General features: G+C 36.4%; 1 protein-coding gene across 4 annotated transcripts; it reads right to left on the bottom strand.

The window, feature by feature from the left end:
- Positions 1–2,649: 2,649 nt before the first annotated feature.
- On the bottom strand, positions 2,650–21,604 carry LOC128506460 (ETS-related transcription factor Elf-1-like). Of its 4 annotated transcripts, none has more exons than XM_053476904.1 (9): positions 21,477–21,604; positions 14,193–14,481; positions 13,741–13,885; positions 13,404–13,439; positions 8,633–8,746; positions 5,892–6,023; positions 5,706–5,780; positions 5,393–5,585; positions 2,650–5,272 (listed from the first exon to the last, which is right to left on the bottom strand). In XM_053476904.1, the coding sequence occupies exons 2-9, from the start codon at positions 14,262–14,264 to the stop codon at positions 4,219–4,221; spliced, it is 1,821 nt and encodes a 606-aa protein (XP_053332879.1). In that variant the 5' UTR covers positions 14,265–14,481; positions 21,477–21,604; the 3' UTR covers positions 2,650–4,218. The 4 variants fall into 4 exon arrangements, with proteins under 4 accessions (XP_053332879.1, XP_053332881.1, XP_053332878.1 ...); XM_053476906.1 differs by lacking the exon at positions 21,477–21,604 and adding an exon at positions 15,506–15,597; XM_053476903.1 differs by lacking the exon at positions 21,477–21,604 and adding an exon at positions 14,681–14,821.
- Between the last annotated feature and the right edge of the window lie 1,537 nt (positions 21,605–23,141).

The following is a 23,141-nucleotide window of genomic DNA, read 5'->3' as shown; positions in this document are numbered from 1 at the left end:
CCTACAATTTCAAAAAGGTGCGTGTAAACTTTTTATATCCACTGTTCATCTTTCCAGCAATTTGAAAATACTTTTTAAAACCCATCACCCAGTTAAATAAAATAAATAAATAAATAAATAAATAAAAAGAAATCGCAGAAAAATCTATAATCTGTTCAGCTTCAACTTGTCAAAGTGAAAAATGTTCGGCTATTACACAAAAGTCCTGATGAGAATCCAGCTAGGGCCAAGGTTGATCCTATGATTTACAAAAACCTTCTAATCAACTAATCACCAATCAAAACAATAGGAAGATTGTGGTAAAGCTAACAAATTCTTGAATGCAATTTAGGATTTGTGTTCAAAGGAAAATAAAAAAAGTATATAAAACTGGCCTTATCCATCATCACTGGAAAATTCTTCGTTAACGAAAGTTAAAGCTGCACTGTCTGGTCAAAAAAAGTCACCATTTCAGGGTGCATCAAGCAAAGAAAACAACTAAGGAGATTACAAAGTACTGGAACTAGATTAAGAACAGTTCAACATGTTATCAAAACCTGGAAGTGTAGCATTAAACCTTCAACTTTTAGTAAGTAATGTGGACAGAAAAGAAAAAAAACATTAATTGAGATTACTTGGTGAAGTTGAATTACCAGTTAAAACCATACCTATGTTTAATAGTGAAATTTTGAATAGCATGAGAACTCACAGGATTGGGGCTAAAGAAATGTGTGTACCTAAGAAAACCACTTGTTTATTATTAGGATTCATAAAGAATGGACTTGTCTAATGAGTTCAGGCAAAAGGAAATGTCTAATGCGTTTGGCGCAGCAGGCTAAGTAAACAAGACACCCATCATGCATGGCGCCCACTGTACAAGCCTCTGGAGGCAGTGTTATGATCTGGGGTTGCTTCAGTTGGTCAGGTCTAGACTCCGGTTCTGAAGCAGGTGAAAACCTGGCCAGTAGGAGCCATCTCTGCTCTTCAGCACTGTTTCGAAAACACTGACTGGAACATGTTTAGGGAGGCTGCAACTTACGGTGATGGACCAGACAACATCCCAGGCAGAGTGCTAAGAGAATGTGCTGAACAGCTGGCAGATATTCTCACTGACATCTTCAACATCTCTCTAAACAGCGCCGTCGTTCCCATGTGCTTCAAAGCCACCACCATCGTCCCCGTGCCCAAGAAGTCTTCTGTGTCCTGTCACAATGACTACCGTCCCGTTGCACTTACACCCACCATCATAAAGTGCTGTGAGCGGCTCGTCATGAGACACATCAAGAACCTGCTGCCCCCAAGGACCCCTTTCGCCCCTCTCACTGGACCCACTGCAATTTGCATACCGTCCTAACCGCTCAACAGACGACGCCATCTCCACTACACTTAATCTGATGTAACGAAAACAACCTGTCTCTGAATGTTGACAAGACAAAGGAGATGGTTGTTGACTTCAGGAGGACACGAGGCGGTCACTCTCTGCTGAGCATCAACCCAAAACCGCAAAACCCTACAGCGGATAGTGAGGACAGCAGAGAAGATCATCTGGGTCACTCTCCCCTCTATTGAAGACATCTACACCACACGCTGCATCTGCAAAGCCACCAGCATTGTGGCTGATCGGACACACCCCTCTCACACACACTTCACACTCCTGCCATCTGGAAAAAGGTACCGAAGCATTCGGGCACACACATCCAGACTGTGCAAAAGTTTTTTCCCACAAGCCATCCGTCTCCTCAACAAAAAGGGACTGAACTGATAAACACACACACACACACACACACAACATTATCACTCAGCTTAACTCAACTACATCAAAACATTGAGACTGGACTGACTTATCACAAGCGCAGACACACTGACCTACACTACCAAACTATCGCACACACAAACTTGTAAATGCTTCACTGTTATCTCTTTGCACAATATTCATTACTTTTTGCACTAATTCCTCAATTCTTGCTGCTATGTTAAGGAATGTTTACTGTTTCTCCACTACCTTAACACCATATTTTATGTTCTGTTATGTCGTGGTTGTCGCACAGTGACTTTGTTGTTGCTCGTCTGCACATTTGCATGTGCACTTTATGTTGTCTGTAAAACCTGCAGATAGTCTTCATTAGTTAGTTAGGTTTTGTTAATTTATGTTGTAATTTATGTTAGGACTATCTGACTTGTCTCTGCTAGCCAGCTTATTAGGCCTCTTAGTTAGCTAGTTTAGCTTCTCTGTTAATTTATGTTGTAAATTTATGTTGCATGTAGCACCTTGGTCCTGGAGGAACGTTGTTTCGTTTCACTGTGTACTAACTGTATATGGTTGAAGTGACAATAAAGCCTACTTGAACTTGAACTCAGCAATGTTATGTAGCAAAAAATAAAATCAGCTGATGACCTGAATGTACTGAATGATCTAGTTATCAAATCTATAGAGTTTTTCTTCCTTGATGGCATAGGTATATTCCATGACTCAAATTGCAAAATAGTGGTTCTGGAAGCATAAAGAACTATTTTTACAAATGACCTGGTCACCACATTGTGTGCTGTAATCAAAGCTAAAGATGATTCAATGAAATCTTGAAGTTTGTTGTTGTTGTTTTTTGGCCAGGCAGTGTATATTAACATTATGGCTTTGTTAATGATAGACAAAAAAAACAAACTAACACAAGGTGTGCTCGAGGTTTGTTTAATGATGTCAAGAAATTTAGATTAAAAAAAAAAAAAGGTCCATGCAATGTTAAGAAAAATGGGAGCAATTTTCAGTTAGAGACATCATCATTATGGCTTTGATATCCATGAGCATTATAGAGGCTTTTTCAATAAAAAAGGCAATAAAAAATAGAAGTCACATTCAACCGTTACAGTTATCAGTACTACAGCAAGTAACAAAGACGGCACAAAAACAAAAGAAAGATTATAGTTTAACCAGCTGGCATATACAAAAGAGAGATGACCCAATATTAGTAAGTAATGTTGGAAGAAGAATCCATCTTCTTTTCAGCCACTGAGTTAATGGCTTGCCAAGTCTAAAATTTATTAAAACTAGAGCATTTTGTGATCTGAATTTTAATCAATTTTAAACATGCAGTCAACGTAAACAAAAACTCAAATGGAACAAAATACACTATTTTAAGTACCTAATAAAAGTTTCAACATGTGCATGGACAAATGCATCTGCACTTCAGGATAGTTAAAGATTCATTTCTTTGTATCTGAACGCTTAATTCGAATTTCATTTTGGACCACATTTAAGTTAAAATGTGATTTTATCAAAAAACCCATAGCAAGTTAGGCAGGCCATGGCCAGATCCTAAAATGCATACAATTAATATGACTGCAGCATTTTGTCATAAGGAATGTTTATACATCTGCTTTACATCATCATAATCATCATCTTCATCAAAATGATTCATCTCAAAACAGGCTGCAGTGCATCATCAACAAATTCTTTTAAACACAGCATATTATATATTTAGGGCGTTAAGTAACATGAAATGATTGTCACATTAATGCAGCACCTGAATTCTCAGGTTCTTTTGGTCACACATTTTTCTCGGACAAACATTAACAGCAATACAGTCGACAGCACAGGATCAGCTTTTAAAATATATATAGCTTCTTTGCAAACAAAATGTATTTGGTCAATAAAAATACAGCATCTTTTGTTAATATTTATAGCCAAGTCACACATTTGATCCAGGTATGAATAAGGTTATTAAGGAATGAAATGTGTTTGTAAAATACAGATTTAAATGCAGTTTTCAGACCGGCAGCAGTTACTCCATGTCTGCATTTGTGCATCTTTGCCAAAAAAATATGCATTACATACAGTATCACTAATTTTTGACCATCACCATCCAGGAGATATCTTTAAGTCCTTTCTATCTCTTCTGCGAGTGATACAACGTGGTTGCTGTTGGCCTTCCATTACATGGCGACATTATTGACACATTACCGCTTGTGTCAGATAAGAACCCTGAGGAACAACATTGCAGTATATGATTTAGGGCACTTAAGTAAAGAAAATAAGTCAGAATAAGCTGCATAAGTATCATTGGTCCTCTTAAAAAATAATCTTTGCATGGCATAGCAAGGCAAGGCTGGTGCAAACAAACAACAAGAGATAGAGAGAGAAAAAGGAGTGCCTGTAAATTCCAGTGCATGTGCAAGTCCCAAAGGAATGTGATGAGTAAGGCTTTAATGGCATTGGACAATATGAGTTTTCAGTCTAGCCTGAGTTTAGCCTGATGACTCTGTGGTTTCGTTGGAAGTGTAACCCACCCATGAGTCATTAAGGATGACCACACTTAATGGCTCCACCTTTATTTCCGAAAGACTCTTCCTATCCATGTCTGGACTTTGCGGGATATCGTAGGAGTTTTCAGGAGCTCCGCAGATATCTTTGAGGTCTGGGTCACTTATTTGACCTGGTATATTTGGTTCCATTGCAGTGACTACAGAATGGATAACCGTACCCGAAGGTTGAGAAACCACTTGACCTCCAGCAAATGTCACTACAGAGGCATTACTTGACACAGAACTAGAGACAATGGCCTCTTCGCTTGCTTCCCTGTCAACATCTTGGCAAGCATCAGGAGAAGCCTTGTCCAAGGTGACATTCTGGACTACAAGGGTTACCTCCTCTGGCATGGTCTCTGGAATAGCTTGCATGATGAACTGAGAAGAAGTTATAGATCCGTCCATTCCTTCATCAGTGGAAGACACGGGAACCAGTTGAAGAGTAACAATCTGAGGTGCCTGGCCCTCTTGCTGAACCTCCAGCTGCTCCTGTTTGACATCAATGGTCTCTTGCTTGTCACGAAGACTTTCTAATAGCTGAGCCGTACGGAAAACTGACCCATGCTGCCCTGGCTGGATGGACTGGACATTCTGAAAAGTTTTAATCATCTCCGCAGAAACAATGGGTAGATGCTGTTGCTGAATGAGACCTAATGGACGAGCTTGTTTGGTGGCTCCTGTAGCCTCACCGGGGTTGTTAGGTGGCTTACGCTGGCTTCCGTTCACAGCCCTACGAACTTTGGTGCTCATCGACGGTGTTTTGGGAGTGAGCAATTTGGATTGGGAGGGAGGGGTGTAGTTTAAGTGTGATAGTTCATTGAAGGATGCCTCACTGGAGTGATCATCATCATCCTCATGTGAAATGTTGAAATTATTGCCACCAGAGTTGTCACTGTCGTCACCTATGTAGATGATGTTTTTTGGCATCTCTGCAAACTGATACACGAGTCTCTGACCCTCGACTTTATTCAGGATACCACGCTGATAGTAGTACCTATTTAAAAGGACAATGAAGTAAATCATACATATTGTATTTGTGCATCATCAGCAAAGATCTAGACTGGTAATTATTTTTAAATTCAAGCAGAAAGTAAAGCATTGGAATAAACCATACCTAAGTGCTCTTCCCATTGTTTCATAGTTCATGTCCGGTTTGTTTTTGTGTTTGCCCCATAACTGAGACACAGCCTTGGAGTCCACAAGCTTGAATATGCCTTTTTCCCAATTGGTCCACTTGATGTATTTTGGACAAGTGGACTTATCCTGCAGCAGAGCAATCAAAAACTCCCAAAGGTACAATGTATTTCCTGCAAGTAAACCGTAACATCCACATAAGTAAGATTGATTATGCTGAGCAAAACTGTAGCATTACAAATAATAATAAAAATAAATAAATTAAAATAATAATAAAAACAAAATCTCCTCACCTTTGCTGTCCTTGCTCTTCTTTATCGTTATGTCAGGCATTGGAGAATGTGCCCTTGGCCGTTTAGCCCTTCTACCTGAGAGTCACCAAAAAAAATAAATTTATAAGCCAATACAATTTAAATATTTTGTCAAAGAAAAGATGTTTTAAATTTCTGTATGAAGTGTTAGCTAGCAGGTTTAGTCACCCTTTTTAGCCTTTGGTTTGTCTTCTGGTAGAGATCCTTTTTGCAGGTGGATCCACGGTTGCTGCCCGCCAACAGCATCCGTTAAAAATTGGTTACCTTCTACCAGTGATGACGTCAAAAGAAACATTTGAGCTATGTGATTGGGGGAAAAAAGAAAGAAAAGAACAATAAAGCATGGCTGTTGGTACTAAACGATAATACTGTAGATAAAATTTTGACATGCAAGTGTAAATGTCGTAGTTTTTAGAAAGAAGACAAGCTGAGTGTTTAGGGAAATAAAGAAAAAAAAAAGAAAAAAGACTAGGGCCGTTATGGTTTCACAGTTAGTCATGGTATGTGATTGGGCGGATACCTCAATGCTAACATTTTTTTTAACAATAGTGATTAACATGCATTTCTATTTAGAGTTGTGGTCAGAAGTTTACATACACTCGTCACAAACATGAAGGTCGTGCCAGTATCGGGATTTCAATGCTTTCTGTGAATCGTCTTTATCTCGGACAGGATGATTGTACAACATATATCTGTAATAGAAGAAAAACCTCAAGAATTTGGAGCACGAGGTTTAATTTGTCCTGGGTTGATCAGGGTCATTTTGTAAGATTTCATAGTTGGGTAGCTGTCAACAAGCTTCTGGGAGATTTCTGGTTGGATATCTGACCACAGTTTATGGCAGAATTCCTTTTTTTTTTTTTTTTTTTTTTAATCACGTTCCTTCCTTTAGGAATCTCTTTTGGATCCGGCTGCAATTTTTCTCTTAAAATGCAGGCTGAATTTCAGAACCTCCGCCATCCTGACTCCATCTAAACCGGATAACGACGACCTCGGTTTCTTGGTGGACTGCAGTGAAAACCCCTTGGCTGTCTAATTCACTATTGATAGAAACGTTTCATTGCTACTTCTGCTGAAATTCCGAGCATGTTCATACATTTTTTATTCATGATGATGTTAAACATGACATTGCTGACCAGAACTAAATATAATAAAAATCTATATTTGTTTAGGTAGTATAGCACACTGCTTCACCCATCACTGAATCAGTAGAGTCAACTCTCTTTCTTTCAGCTCATAAAAAGAACTTAATAAACTGTCACAGTTTACTGAAAAGTAAACAAATAAAACAAGAGAATCTTCATTTTGCATCACTTTTTGAACATGATGTTGGGCAAAACGTACAGGTCAATTGATGGGTATGGGAATCACCTGGTGATTAATAATAAAAAAAAACATTATTTTTAAATAAAAAGTAAAAAGCGCTCCCAGCAATATATCATATAAGGTTAATTAAATAATTAATAAATAAACAAACAAGAAAGCAGTCTAAAGATTTATAAAGTAAAACTAAACAAAACTAATAAAATTTAAACTGCACTAGTAGAACTTGTACTGAAATTTGAGTCTCAACTAGCAGTCCCAATTCAGCACCAGAATGTGGTGAAGAAAGCACAGCTGCTCAGCATGCTGTCCAGTGAGACCGCTTGTGCTCCTAATAAATCGCAGAGATTTCACTGAAGACACACTTACTCTGAACAAAAACTACAGATACTGATAAAATATTACAGATAACTATAATTGTAAAAATATCAGATCTGATAATCGGGCAGGCTGATAATCCATCAGTTCCTAGCAAAAAGATCCCATCGGTTTTCCAATTCACCCCTAAACTGTTTGATGTGGTTGAAGTCAGGCTTCTGTGGAGGTCACTCGAGTTGCTTAATGATGTCTTCATAGATATCGCTTTGTGCACACTATTATGCTGAAATAAGCACCAGCATTAACTAAATGAAACTGTTTTGCTACAACGTATGCAAAGTAGGGATAGGAATCACCAGTTACTACCTGAGACGATATTATCATGATAACTCCATGCCGATTCGATTTAAATTGCTATACGATAAATATCATTTTATAAGTATCTGATTTAATATTACATTACCCCCCCCACATTGTTATAATTTCAAACCCTTTAAAAATATTTTAATGAGTAATTAAATGTTCCTTATAACATTCGTTTTCAGACTTAAGAAATCAAGCGCGCATTTAAACAATATGATCTAACCTCTCATACAAGAGTTTAATGTTTAACAGCATGTATCTCTGTCATCCACCATAATTATTACTATTTCTTTAAAAAATTTAGCAAATAATTCACTGTCACCATGGGATGAACGTATATAAATAGTACAGACTGTGATAATTGTAGGATTATGAAGAAAAGGTGTTGCTTTAACTCCTTAAATGCCTCCTATAAAAATAGTTTTTTTTTTTTTAAAGCGATTTTGGAGTTCACACAAATAGATCACGAGTCATAACTGAATCGATTCTTTACCTCAACTCTAATGCAGACATCTCATACAATTGTGTGCTTACAACCTTGTGGCAATAATTTGTGAAAGATGATGGAGTGTCCACAAACTTTTGGCCACATAGATTCTACAGACTTCTATATAATTTTTTTTTTAATTATTATTATTTTTATTCTTTCTTTTTACTTTTTTTCTTTTTTTTTATCCACTCGTTAGTTTTGTTTGTTTTAAAACTCAGCTTAAACCAAGAAACCTTAAAATTTTTAGATTAGATTTTATCAGACTGTGAAAAGTTCAAGCCCTTTTTTGGGGCGTTACCAATTCAACCCTTAACACCGGCCAGATCTGATGAGCTGGAACATATATTTTCCATAAATTTGAGCTTGAGAGAAACAAGCCGAGCTTCAGTCCCCTCCATAGAGAGCAGACACTTACTGCTGTGCTTGTCATCCAGTGAAAGATGAGTGGAGGAATCGATGTTCATCAGAGCTTCAGCAGCTTCTGCGCTCTCCATCATGGCATCTTCATTACTACTCTGATAAGCTTCCACTGAAGGACACAAAACAAACATTACATCAGGAACGGTTTGTTAATCCTTTTTATGCAAAGTTTTGTTACTCTATCAACAGACCTTATTATGGGATGTTATTATAGTATATGTGCAGTCTTAGACCATGGAGCTTCTAGGCTGAGATAAGATCAGCTAAGAGGCTAACAACACAGAAAGTTACCTTTAAGCATTTCAAGCAGTTCTTACACTCACATAAAGAGCTTTTTAAAGAGTTTTATATTAATGTACACCATGTTACATGTAATGTAACGACTTGGCTAACGATTAAACATGATATAACTAAACAGACCAGAACATAACCAAGTACTCGCTTTGAAGTGTACTCACTTTTTTTTTTTTTTTAACGGGTCCCCAAACCGTTTTTTTTTTTTTTTTAATTAAACCCGTTTAAACGCTAACACTGTTACATTGTTACACTTTCTGCCCCTGACAAACAGCGCCGACGTCAGTGTTGTGCTCCCGAACTGCGTCCGTGCTGCGCGTCCACGTGAGAACTTGCCCCGGGTGGGGCCTGAAGCTGTATGCCAAATATACTCCTCATGACCTATGTAGGTGCACTATATAGGGTACGACCTAATAGCATTGAAGTGCACTAGGCTGCAAAGGGAGCCGTCTGGGATTGAGCAACAGACACAGCTGCTGGCTGACTCGCAGTGTTTACTAGGTTGTAGTGACGGGATTAGCGTTAAATGTTCCGTTGAACCAGGGAGTAGGAAAAGATTTTCAGTTTGATAAAGATGAATTTGGTCCATCCTACAAAAATTGTGGAAAGTGCTGTCACTTCTTTTAAAAACCATTTAAAGAACAGACACATTGCTTGTAGAGAAAAGTATAGCATTGTCTGTACTTTTACACATACAATACATTCTCTTAATTTAATGTTCAATATTTAATTGTAGCATTTTTTTCCCCTTGATTTATAAAAAGGCCAAGCTCAAAGAAAAGTCTTGTCAATAGGATCATACATCAAAGTGGGACCATATACAGTACTTTTCATCTAAAGCATTTTTTTTTCATTAACTAAATCTGATTCTCACTAACATTAATATATTTTAAAGTAAGTTAAACACTAAAATCATAAAACAATAATTGTTTATAATAATATGATAATAATATGAAATAAATATCACTCAACCAAACTCTGTAACTGGTGTTAGTTTTACACAAAAAGTGTGAGTTTTATTTTATTTTTTAATGTGAAATTATTCAAATTGTTCACTGGACAAAAGCAAACGGTATGGCTTCATTTGTTCAGAAATGTCATCATTTATTTAGCAGTTTTATGCGTCATTGGTGTTACTCGATTTATGATTATAAACACCTTTTAAGACTTTAACACATTACTTCTAATAATGAATTGATTTTGACAATTGAAAAATTTGACATAATTGAAAACCATGTGGTCTTACACATGCAAGCTATTTTGTAAAAAGGGATGATTTTTCTCTAAATTATCTTTGGTGTTACCGTCATTGATGCTACCAGAAAAAGACGTTACACCAATTATTAAATGTATACAACATTATGCATATGCAAGCTTTCCTTTTTGTGGATTCATAAAAATTAAAAAGGTAAGCTATTGCTATTGAAGAAGTTTTAGGTGTGAAAGAAGAAATATATTTCAGGAGGTTTTTATGAGCAAGTTTCAACTTTTCTGTACGTAGAATGACCAACGCGCATGGTTTTTAACTTTATAAACGTAGGGTGTTCTAGCTACCCTGGGTCTTTTGATCATTCAGAATAGCAGAACACAGTTCTGAGAGTAAAAAACTCCCTTAATTTCTCTATATAATCCCCTGCTACATTGATGCACTTATCCCAGTGTTTCACTAGTGCTTGGACACCATCAAGGTAGAAAGTTTTCTCTGTAAGAACCGAGCCATGATCAAAGTGGCCTGCATCACATCTGAAATGTTGGCCCAAACATGTGAAAATGGCTTATAGTAAGGTCAGACTGTACAAGGGATGTGGCAAAAGTCGACTTCCTGTAATGTGCACGTGGAGTTCGTGAATTATTGTGTGTATAGTTCCCACAGACAGACACGTCTCTTCCACTAATGTTGACAAATTATCCATCGATTTATTTATTTAAAAAAAAATTTTAGGGTTTCACTTGCTATATGTTCATGGGAACGACTGCAGTGATCTCTGAGCCACTTTGAACAGGATCACCTTTCAAGTTTCATTACTGTACAGTGCTTTAAGTTTTCTGTAAATGTCAATCGATTTCATGCCATCCTTCACGAGAGACTTAATTCCAAGTCCTGGTTTGACTTGAACGCCCTTTGTAGTTTTATGCAAAGACCTTCCTCCTTTTCATGGACATTTAGACCATAATCCATATGAAGGAAAAAGATATTGTTGTTTTCTTAATTTATGTCCATCCAGGAGCATTATCACTTACATTAAAACAGCTATGTGCTGTCACAGGCATGTCACAGGCCGTTGTAATGTAACAGTAGGTTACATCATGATCATAGGCAACAACTTTTATATCATACAGTGGCCGTGTCACAGGCGCTCCTCACATATTGTGACAGTAGGCAGCGTCGTCCAGGGGCACATCAGACTGAGCTCATAGCTTCTGAAACCCTGGATCATACTGTGATGCGTGTACAGTGATGGTTCATACGACAGGGAGAAATCTTGGAGCAGGTTGAGGAGCTGCCGAGAGTTGACCCCACACTCCATACTCCATGCACCAGCACTAATAGCATGCAGGCATCAGGATCTGCACGTGGGCGGATCCGCGGGTAAACCTCATTTACACGGGTGGAGCCGCGGGTAACCTCGAGTATAAATATATATTACATTTAATGTAATTGCAGGGCACATATCCACTTTCTGTTTATCCATGTTTTTTAATTTTGGACTTAAACATCTACTTAAGGTATATATTTAAAAGCATAAACAATAAAAAAAAATCCAATTTACGAGGGGAAAAGCATTGCCAATACCTTAAGGCCTCCAAAGCCTTTAGTGAAGGTGTAACATTTTTGTACAAAAAAGAGATATACAGTGCATTAAAAAAAAAAAAAAAAAAAAAAAAAAAAAAAATATATATATATATATATATATATAATAAAATTGGACAATTCTGTATTTTAAATCCTTCTTTGTAAGTCAATATTCCAATATTTTTAGATATTGGATTTTTCATTTTTCATGAGATGTAAGCTGCAATCATTGAAAAAAGACTTGCAATATTTCAGTTTATGTGTGATGAATATAGATTATATTAGAGTTTGCTTTTTGAATTAAATTGCAAAAAAGTTTTCCACTATATTATTTTTTAATTCTTTTTTTGATGCACTGTATATTCTTGTCACTTTAAATATAATGTTACTGTACTTACACACAGTCCTATTCTTTTCCCAATAAACTATGTAGCTTTAGGACCCTGGGGAGCAAGGTCAAATTGAGCCAATCAGATTTTTTCTTCTTCTGTTGCTATGTGGTTACTGACCACTAGAGGCTTTCTGGGAGGGGAAGGGGGGGGGGGGGGGTTCTGAATTGTAACTGAATTATGATTGATTAACTAAATATCAAATCAGCCATTAGTGATGTAGTGTTTGTAGTCCTTTACTGGATTGGCTACTACTCACTGCTCCTTCACGAGGAATGTCCAGCTTATTCAGCTTTAAACAATGTTTTTAGCATGTCAGATGAGTTATATTTACAGTCACATTTAATTATTATTATTTTTTAGATATTGATTGAGCTGTGTTTGATGTGAGGCTTTTCTTTGTTAGCTTGCTATTAGTGGGTGTCTGTGAATTTTTGGATCTTTTTGGGGGGTTTATTAAACTTTAGAGACTGATGTCAGTGAGATGTAAGTACATGATGTTGTACAGGTTGTACATCATGATCTTCATTTAAAAGGAAGGAATGATTTTTTTCAAGTATTTTAAGTAAACAGCACTATGAGCTCATTCTCACTCACTCACTCGTCGACTATCCCGCTTTATCCTGTGTACAGGGTCACGGGGGGCCTGGAGCCTATCCCAGGAGACTTAGGGCATGAGGGGGGGTACACCCTGGAATAGGGTGCCAATCCATCGCAGGGCACAAGCATACATACACGCATGCTCATTTACACACTAAAGGGGATTTGGGAATGCCTAATCTGGAGGAAACCCACTAAACACGCGGAGAACATGCAAACTCCATGCACACAGACCCGGAGCGGGAATAAAACCCGGACCCCAGTGGTGCAAGCCGACAGTGCTAACCACTAAGTCACGGTGCTGCCTTGAGCTCAGCATATTTTATTTGCTGTTCCTGTTTTCTTCTTGGGTTCTGTGAGGTGCATTTTAAATTGAGCACACCTATAGCAGGCACACATGGGATTTTTTTTTAATTGATGTTACCCTTTTAGCCATAAAAAGTAAAAAAAAAAAAAAAAAAAAAGAATTTAGTGTTTTCTACTATTTTTATAATCAAATTATTAATTAATGCATCCATATTAATCAACAGACCTTAAAATATAGTACACCGACTTTTTTTTTATTTTTATTTTATTTTTTTTTTAATTAGTTCTCTTGCATGATATTCATTTTATAGGTGGTTAGATCGTCAAGCACAAACAAAAATGTACATGAATTTCAAGTAGAGTATATAGATATTTTTGCTTACTATGAAGGGGGAACGTCATGCTGCGGCAGCTTATGGCTGTGAATAAGATATGTTTCAATGTAAATGTAAATAAGATATGTTTCAGAGCCTACTGTATATTTGTTAGAAAATCTTTAATAAAAAACAGATGTTTTATAGTAAAATGACAAAAGTGGTTCCTTTTCCATTGTGTTTATTTATATATATATTTTTTTTCGAGGGAGCCCCATGTTTTTAAACTTACTGAAGGCCCAGTTATGCATGTACACCCCCCCCTTACTCTATTCACAAAAGTGTATAAAAGACCCTTTAAGTCAAGTTTTAAGGAACCTGTGTTATATGTGATATGTGATCTAACCTGTCAGTTGTGTCATCTCATCAACAGGATCGCGCTCCAGACCCAATCTTAATGGCTGATCACACGTCAGACCCGAATAATTGAGCATGGGGCTTTGTGGCATTTGCTCCACGATTACAGCTGGGAAAGAGGATGGATCTTCCAACTGGAGGAAAAGAAGAAGGAGGGGGTAAAAAAAGTAGAAGATTTGTGAATAATGTCAAGCAGATCTTCATAAAGCAATGAATGAAAATCCCGCTGTCATCAGCATTAGCTTGTTCCATAATAGAAGCGGGCTGAGTGAATCAAGGTCATGGCAGCTTTCATTATGTTGCCCACACAGTGAAGCACATGAATAATTGACAACAGAAATGGGCTTTCATCCCCCTTTTATTGTGCAAGACAGCTAGTTTAGTATCACTTTGATTTCACATATATAAAGACATTGTAAAACCTAGAAAATGAAATACTACCTGCAGAGAGTCGTCTTCTTGTTTCATTGCGCCATCCCAGGCGCCCTCGGTCTGCTGAACCACAGCGGCCATGTTGAACACCAGTAACAGGCCTAAGAAGTCATCACAGTGGGCCTTTTCAGGCTTATAAGCGCTAGTTTCAGTTCCAAAAACGTTTCAGTTTGACTGAGAGAACACTTCAAGCTCGGCGCGGAGGAAACACGTTTGAAAATCCATGTTCGAATAGCACCAAAGAGGCACTGGAAAGTTTCACTTCATTGCTGTTTCCAGTGGTTGAGCAGCTGGGAATCTGCAAAAGAGGAACCCTGTACGTTAGTGTTTCTACCAATGATAACTTGAGTCTGATGTCTGCCATCATGTTAAGTTGTATCATCTAAAACATTTCCGAGCAATAGCACATTTCCTAAGTGTAAACTGTCGTACATCATCAGTTTCTCCACATCTATTCAATCAGCAGACAAAAAAATTCAGAGTAGACGTTACGTTACAATTTAGATTAGCCTTTTTCGCTCCGTCCAAAGCGTTTACACCAGCCGTGCTTCGGTAGCATTCTGTAAACAACATTTTCTCTCGTCCTCCATGACTGCTCTAGCTGCTCTCCCTTATCTTTCTTTGTAGACACACCACAGAAGAAACAGGAAGGAAATGTACTGTTGACGTCACAGCAAGCAAGAGCGGGTTAAAACAGCAGCTGCAGGCATAATGGTGGAAGAGCCATAACCAATACAAACCAAAAGCCCTAGGTTTTCGCTATAAATGTTCATTTAAATCTTTCAAAAATAAACATATAGTTTATACTTAGTGCTCTGGCAATCATGTGAGACGCACAGGCACATTGTGGCTGGAATAAGAAGGGCCAGTGACAGTCAGCAGTCACTAGATGTTCACATCATATGTTTAACTGCTCGTGTAAGTAACTAATAAGCACTGTTTACTTATAAGACCATAGAAAACTATAGTACATGCAATGCATGAGCGATGCAAATCCAGGTACTCCAACCTCACCTGACAGTGTACAACGAGCACATGATTTGTATTTTAGCCTCACGTTATATATCACTCAGCTTAACCAGCTAAACAACATATCTTGCTTATTATTATTATTATTATAAGCCAAGACGTCCACCGTCTACTAAGGAATCATCCAGATAAACACAGTTTACATTCTTACATACACTCTTACATTCACACTGAAGCCTCCTAAGAGTTCAGAAGTAGCCTTCTAGAATACGAAGTAACTCCTCCTAGTTAGACTGCAACAACTAACAAACAATAAAAAAGAACCAGTGTAGATTATTAGAGGATAAGATTACCTTCTTCATTGATGGATTTATATCCTTTGCCGCAGCTATGTGATCACTACAGAATGGCATTGATCTGTCGTTTGCTCTTTGTTTGGTTTTAACAGTCTGGAAACACCAGGGCATCAGTAAATGTTTTGGGTTTTACCTGAAAATCCTGTTTTGAGCTACTCCATTGCTGTTGCCCTATGAAAATCTCTCTCTCTCTCTCTCTCTCTCTCTCTCTCTCACTCGTCTACATTTTCCCCTCCCCCCTTACCTTACCGCTCCCTCGTTTGGTGTCATGTTACAGGACGTAAGCATGGTGACGGCACCTTGACAACCGAGGCACACCTGGACTACCGAAGCTGCCTCCAGCTCCAAGCCATTTAACTCCCTAGGGTTATTTTTCCTGTTCTCCCATAGTTCTCCCACCTGTGTCTGTGTGTACGGGAGACTGTGGTGTAAATATGTATTATTTGGCTTGCTCTCTGAAAGATCCTGACAGAAAATATTTGGCTGTTGCTTGCTCTTTAGCAGGAAGTGAATCAAGCAAGTGCTCTAAAAAGGGCCTTTGAAAAGATAAGATTTTTTTAATACTTTACCATTTGAATGATATATAATTCGAATAGTATAGTACAGTACAGTATAGTATAGTACAGTATAGTACATAGTAAATATACTACAATATATACTACCATATATAGTAGTGTGTATATATACAATTCTATATTGTAATATATATATATATATATATATATATATATGTGTGTGTTATATATATTGTAGTATATATGTGTTTAAATCTAATAGTATAGTATATAGTAAATATATAGTATATATACTACAATATATAGGCCTAGTAGTGCGTATATATACAATTCTATATTGTAGTATAGATATTTGTATACTGTATATATGTATATTGTAGTGTATAATTCTAATAGTATAGTATATAGCAGTAATTATATAATATATATATATATATATATCTATATATATATATATATATATATATATATACTACATTATATAGTCGTGTGTATATATATATATATATATATATATATATATATATATATATATATATACAATTCTATATTGTAATATATATATAGATATATATAGTAGTATATATGTGTATAATATAGTATAGTATATAATATAGTATGTGTATATATATATATATAGCATATATATTTAGTATATATCACTACAATATATAGTAGCATGTATATACAGTATACAATTCTATATTGTATTATACATATATATGATATATATATTGTAATATATATGTGTTTCATTCTAATAGTATAGTATATAGTAAATATATAGTATATGTACTACAATATATAGTAGTGTGTACAGCATATATACAATTCTATATTGTAGTATAGATATTTGTATACTGCATATATGTATATTGTAGTGTATAATTCTAATAGTATAGTATATAGTAGTAAATATATAGTAGATATGTATATATACTACAATATATAGTAGATTTACATTCTATATTGTAATATAGAATAGTTCATATGCACGCACGCACGCACGCACACACACACACACACACACACACACACAGTACTACTGTATATGGTACAAAATAGTACCATATATATATATATATATATATATATATATATAGTAATAACCATAATATAAGTAATAGTATACTGGATGTTATGATATTACAATACACATTACAATATTTTTGGCATCTAAATACCACTATCACTAGTTACTATTGGACTAAAACATCTTCTATTATTACTACTAGTGCTACTAAACCTACGACTATCATTACCAATATTGATACTACTATTACTACCACTACCCAAACTGATATTAATACTACTACAAATACCATAATAATACTAATATTCTACTAATACTAATAATGCTACTAGTACTATTACAGATACTACTACTACTTTTACCACTTCTAGTACTGTTACTGCCAGTGCTGCTATACTACTTCCACTACTACTACTGATACTACTGCTATTACTATTCCCAGCAGTGCTACTAATAATACAATTAATACTACCAATACTGATACTACTACCTCAATAATTTTATTATTATTAATATTATTATTATTATTATTCAACAATCCTGATTTTAAAGTGTTTGTTGACCATTGAAACACGACACTACATTGCCGTTAGAATTGAGAATTACTGACTCAAAAATACCAAGCCACAGTAGTCTACATTTTCTCAGAATGCGCTGAAGGTTTTAAAATAGAAATGTGCGTTCCAGTTATGACCACCACGGGCCCCCACACCATGTTGCCGCGTAAAATCTTTACTAATAATCTGATTTTGTTTGCATTACTGATTTGCTTCAAATGCATCTGATTCCTTGCCAGTTAACTTTAACCACTATGACCTTTCTGAAACACAAATAGTTGCTTTTCATTCCTTCAATACTTCTAAACTTAAACATGCATGTCAATGATGAGAAATGACTTGACAGCCACAGCGCTATAACCTGCTGCTCACTACACAGTTACACCCACAACCAAAAAACAGTTTGTCTTTTACACACTCCTAATAAAGAATAACTTGGCTGATATAATGGGTGTGACATTTATATTATATAATAATAGAAATTATTCATCAGGGGAAAAGACAATGCAGCACATCAAGCTTTGAACAACCTGCCTTTGTTTGCTCACATCATTAAATGAGCGCAGTATACTGTATCTTCATTACTTGATCAGCCAGACTCAAAGACCGGCACAGCTAAGTGTAACAGTTAGAGGAAACAGAGAGGAAACTTGTGCAGTGAAAAAAAAAAAAAAATCAGCCACATAGTGATGAGTTTTTTTTTTAAGCTCGTGCAAACACCGTATAACAACCTACTGATCAAACGTTAACAATTAACCCATACCATTGTTCTGCAAGGTGGGAGAGACAACTGAGCACAATTCCTAATGTCCATACTTGAGATATATATTTTTTTATACAGAAAGACTGTACAATATTTATTCGCTACAAATAGGCACTTTATTCTAACCGACTAAGCGGAAATAGTGGGTGGGAAATGTTTCACAAAGTTTAACCCCCATGTTTCTGTTTCATGCTGAAGTAGTTCAGCACAACCGTCCATGCCCTCTTTTATGAAGTGGTTTTCAAAATGGGGGGCTAGGGACACTCAATGATCTATGAAGCCTAACTAGGGAGTCTGTTTTACAGTGGTAGAGTGTTTCATTAATGATTAATTATTAAGTTTTAAACCAGACCCTTGAATTTAATGGTGTTCAACCACTCACAAATAAGTACGATTATAGTTTTATAATGTCAACGCGAGTCTGTGTTCTATTCCTGGAAAGGAATTTTGAAATAGCCAAAATATTACTGCGTGCATTTGAATAATGAGTCTAAAATTTGAATAGTTGGATTAAGGTTATGAAATAAATCCATGCTGCGAGAATCCTTGGAATTTCTATCGTAAATGAAAGGTCCCCTATCTTTAAAAAAAATACTCGAGAACCTTTAATATGTTAAACTAGAACGGTCTGAAATTACATTTAGGTCATTTTGGTAAAACGTTACTTGACATTTTGCTGAGAATGTTTTTTTTTTTTCACATGTACTTTGATAAATGTTGTCTATATTGCAAATAGATTTTTTTCAATAAAGTTGAAGAATTTTTTACTTTTTTATGATACATAAATCAAAAGATATATTCAAATGGAATATTCACAGTGCTGTACAGATATCAAGTAGATCTTAAATAGACTTTGCCCCGTTGCTCCTGAAGACCTTGCCTTACAGTACATAATTCCTGGCTTTGAATCTGCTCTGCCCTACCTCTGACATAATGTTTATCGAGTTTGAAGTCGGTCAAACTCTTGGCAAGAGCCTGAACCTCTTCTGCCTTTTATCTCACATGTTGTTATGCAGAGGAGCAACTTTTTCACCCTCCGCCTCCCCCTTCGTCACTGTATTCCTCGTGGAAAAGCGTAAGAGACAAGCCAATGTTGCTGCAATACTATACTGGTACTGGTTTCTGTCTCGTTATCAACCTTGGCCTATTTTTGGGAAAGGCTGTTCGATGTTATGATTATGATGTTGAGCCTTTGCAATAAGTCAGTGTCCCCCAAGGTGCCGGTTTGATCGAGCCTCGTGTCTGGTGATATACATATCAAACGCACTCAGCGAGGCATAGAGGCGAAGCGCAGACGCACAAAATTAGCACTGAAGTATGGCCAGGTGTGGATGATGCATTCTTTCCCTCGCTCGCGCTGCCGGGCTCGCTTTCCACCACCCCCACACAGATTGAGAAGGAAATTAAGCCAGTAAGAACTGCATTAGGCCTCTAATTGACTTGGTGTCTCTCTCTATTGATTTGAAATGGGAATCATTACACTTTCAAGGGTTTGCTTTTCCTTTCTCCTGTATGGAGCTTGTCGTCTAATCCTATGCAAACACTACTTCATTACTTGAATTTATAAGGATTCAATGATCTATAGTGCCGTAGAGAATAGATATTCCATTCACAACAGTAGGTATGTACCGGAAAATAAAAAAGTATTACGTGGAACTTACAAAAGTTTACAGTTTACAGAAGAGTCATTTCGAACCCGAAATAATGTAACAAACCTTTGCATTTACTTTTGCAAAGAATAATAAGTGTAGCTGTTTGGACATTTTTCACAGCATCCTTTTAACTGAAGCATTTTTTACAGATCATACAGTGCTCATAGAATTCAGTGGAAAAAAGTGAACCAAGTCATTGTTCTAAATAATTAGCAATGCAGTCTTTTTCAACAAATATAATACTGTACAATATCGCCTCGTTACAATATATTAATGCATTCGATTTAATACGATATTATTTTTTATTTTTATAGTAGCAGCACATTTACAGTGACTTACATGGGAGGCACACACATGTGTGTGTGTGTGCATATATATATATATATATATATATATAGTATATGTGTATACTGTATATACACAGTTTGTGCTACAGTAACTATATAACACACACACACACACACACACACACACACACACACATATATATATATATATATACATTGATTTGGTTCACACAAGTGTAAATATATACTACAGTTTACCATGAGCCAATGTTTCTTTAGCAATTTTGTCTTGTAATGTAACTTTAACTTTTCTAATACTGTACAGCATACGGGATGAAGTGCGTTTTGGTAACACGACCAGCTAAAAAATTTTCCCCCTCCTGTTTTATCTTAAAACTGAGGCTATAAATGGTAACAGGAACTTGTTTTACCGCTTTCCAAAATACCCACGAAAAAAGAAAAACATTACTACACATACTGTAGGTCAAACATATGATAGCTTTTCCCTTGTTCAGTTTACAGTTGCTCTGTAATACTACTAATAATATCTACACTTTAAAATGTGATGTGCAATTGGAAAAAAAAAAAACTGAAGCGTAGCTTTGCGTGGGGCCATCTCACACCATCCCACATGGCCACAAGCAATGATTCTTGACTTAAAACTGTGATAAAAAGTCATTTCTGTAGCATGGGAATTTCAATATTACGCTGCATGATCTAGTCATAAAACAGCTAATAATTGTAGGTACATGCATATTGTACGTATATAATAAAAGTCTTCTAACTGAACATACCATACTTCGTCTCTAACCCTGATATCTAAGTGTACACTTTGTACATTGCTTGAATGGTAAATACTTAATTTTTCCTTTCGTCTCTACGTACCTTGCCCTGGCCTGTTTTTGTAACGTGAGAGAAAAGACACTGTAGTCACTCATTAACCGTCAAGGTAAAGTTTCAACAGTGGAAAAAACGGAACCCACTGAATAACTGACAGCCCAAAATGTCCCCCTGTCAACCACAACCTTTTTAGCACTTTCACTTTCTCCACTACTTTTCCTAGTTGTAGCAAAGTGACAAAACTGTACCTTTCAAACTGCAGTTTTCCTACTTTCGCATACTTGCACATTCTCTTATCTAATTTCTTAAGCTTGAACATACCTTCATATGTGTTTCCACAGAATTTGCCTCCCAACCCCCTGGCCTGTGGCATTCGGCCGCCACTTGTAATGCTTGTTTGCGTTGTAAGGTGAGTTCCTCCTTCTGTTGCACTGAAAAGGAATGCCCACTTCTGCTTTTATGCCTGACGTCAAACAGTTGAGTGAAAACCACATCACCCATAGCAACTGTTAGCTCAGCCCTCGTGGTGGAGGAACAGAGATAAGGTGTTGCTTGTTAACAGGCAGACAAGTGCAAAGAGCATGTTTAAGCAGGGGTGTGAAAGATGACCTGAGCTTGTCTCTGCTGACACCCAACGGCTGTTTATGAGCTTTAGGTTATTGTAACTGGATTACAAAGTGGGATTTACCAATGACAAAGTGGTCTAGACTGCACAAGATTTTAGAACTTTGAAGGTATTTTTTTTATGACACGTCTCAGGGACTTATCGGTTCTAATCACATATACAATAAGCTCTTAGTATTAGCACATTCTTATATGGGATATACCTGGTATACATGCTAACTATATCCCATACAACAACCAATATTATGCCTCCTCCAATAGACAGAGATCCAGTACATGAGCCAATATTTTGGTTGTACAAAGACCATTCTGTTTATATAATTAATTAATTATCAAAGTGTGGTTATACATTCGTATTGTATTATATAAATAAAAGCGTATAGTCATCTGTCTTTCTGTTCATCAGGTAAAGTAAAAGCAAAATTTTTTACTTTATTAAGAATATATAAAAAGAACTAAAATAAGGTGAAACATGTGAAAAACATACCTGGAGGTATCCTAAAACCTAATATTTATCCACAGATATGAAAAGCATATTTGGTTATGTCATCCAACAGATTAATTTATTATGTTAAAGTTATTGTGTACCAGTACTTACACTATTTGAACAGGTTTAAATATATTTGAAACTCACATACTCTGTCTGTCTACATCCATCTAGGAACCTCCGTAGTCCACCTTAGGGACCATGGAGGTGGTAGGACCTCCGGTCAACATTCACACACTTATATGTTGTTTACAACTGTATATGTTATTCGTCTGAGGTTCGATCAGATGAATTTTATTATGTTTTTAGTCCTTAACTACCGCCTCCATGGTCCCTAGTTGTACTACAGAGGTTCTACTACCGCCTCCATGGTCAGATGATTTTAGCCCCTAACTACCGCCTCCATGGTCTCTAGTTGGAACTGCGGACAACATTCACACACTTAGAGGTTGTTTACAACTGTATATGTTAATTGTTGATCGTCATATGATTTTTATTATGTTTTTAGCCCCCCCCCAAAAAAAAAAAAAAACATACAAGAGGGGGTACTAACTTTTAAACATGACTATATTTTTATGAGCTGTAAGCTAATCATTGAAATGTATGCCACACACAAAAAAAAGCTAGAAATATTTAAATTTATATGCAACGAATTTAGAATGTATAAAAGACTCACTTTTTAAAAATAAATAAAATAAATAAATAATCCACTATATTCTAATTTTTTTTAAATGCACTGTATATAAAAAAGCAGCATTCCTAGAAGAATTGTCTGGGCAATACCAATCAGTACTTTCCATCCATCCATCTGAGAACCTCTGTATTTCATTTCCAATTTACAACTGTGGTAGGACCTCCGGTCAACATTCACATAT

Source organism: Clarias gariepinus, chromosome 18, assembly GCF_024256425.1.
Source record: "Clarias gariepinus isolate MV-2021 ecotype Netherlands chromosome 18, CGAR_prim_01v2, whole genome shotgun sequence".
In the NCBI taxonomy this organism is placed as follows: domain Eukaryota; kingdom Metazoa; phylum Chordata; class Actinopteri; order Siluriformes; family Clariidae; genus Clarias; species Clarias gariepinus.
This window is presented reverse-complemented; position numbering and strand designations above follow the sequence as displayed.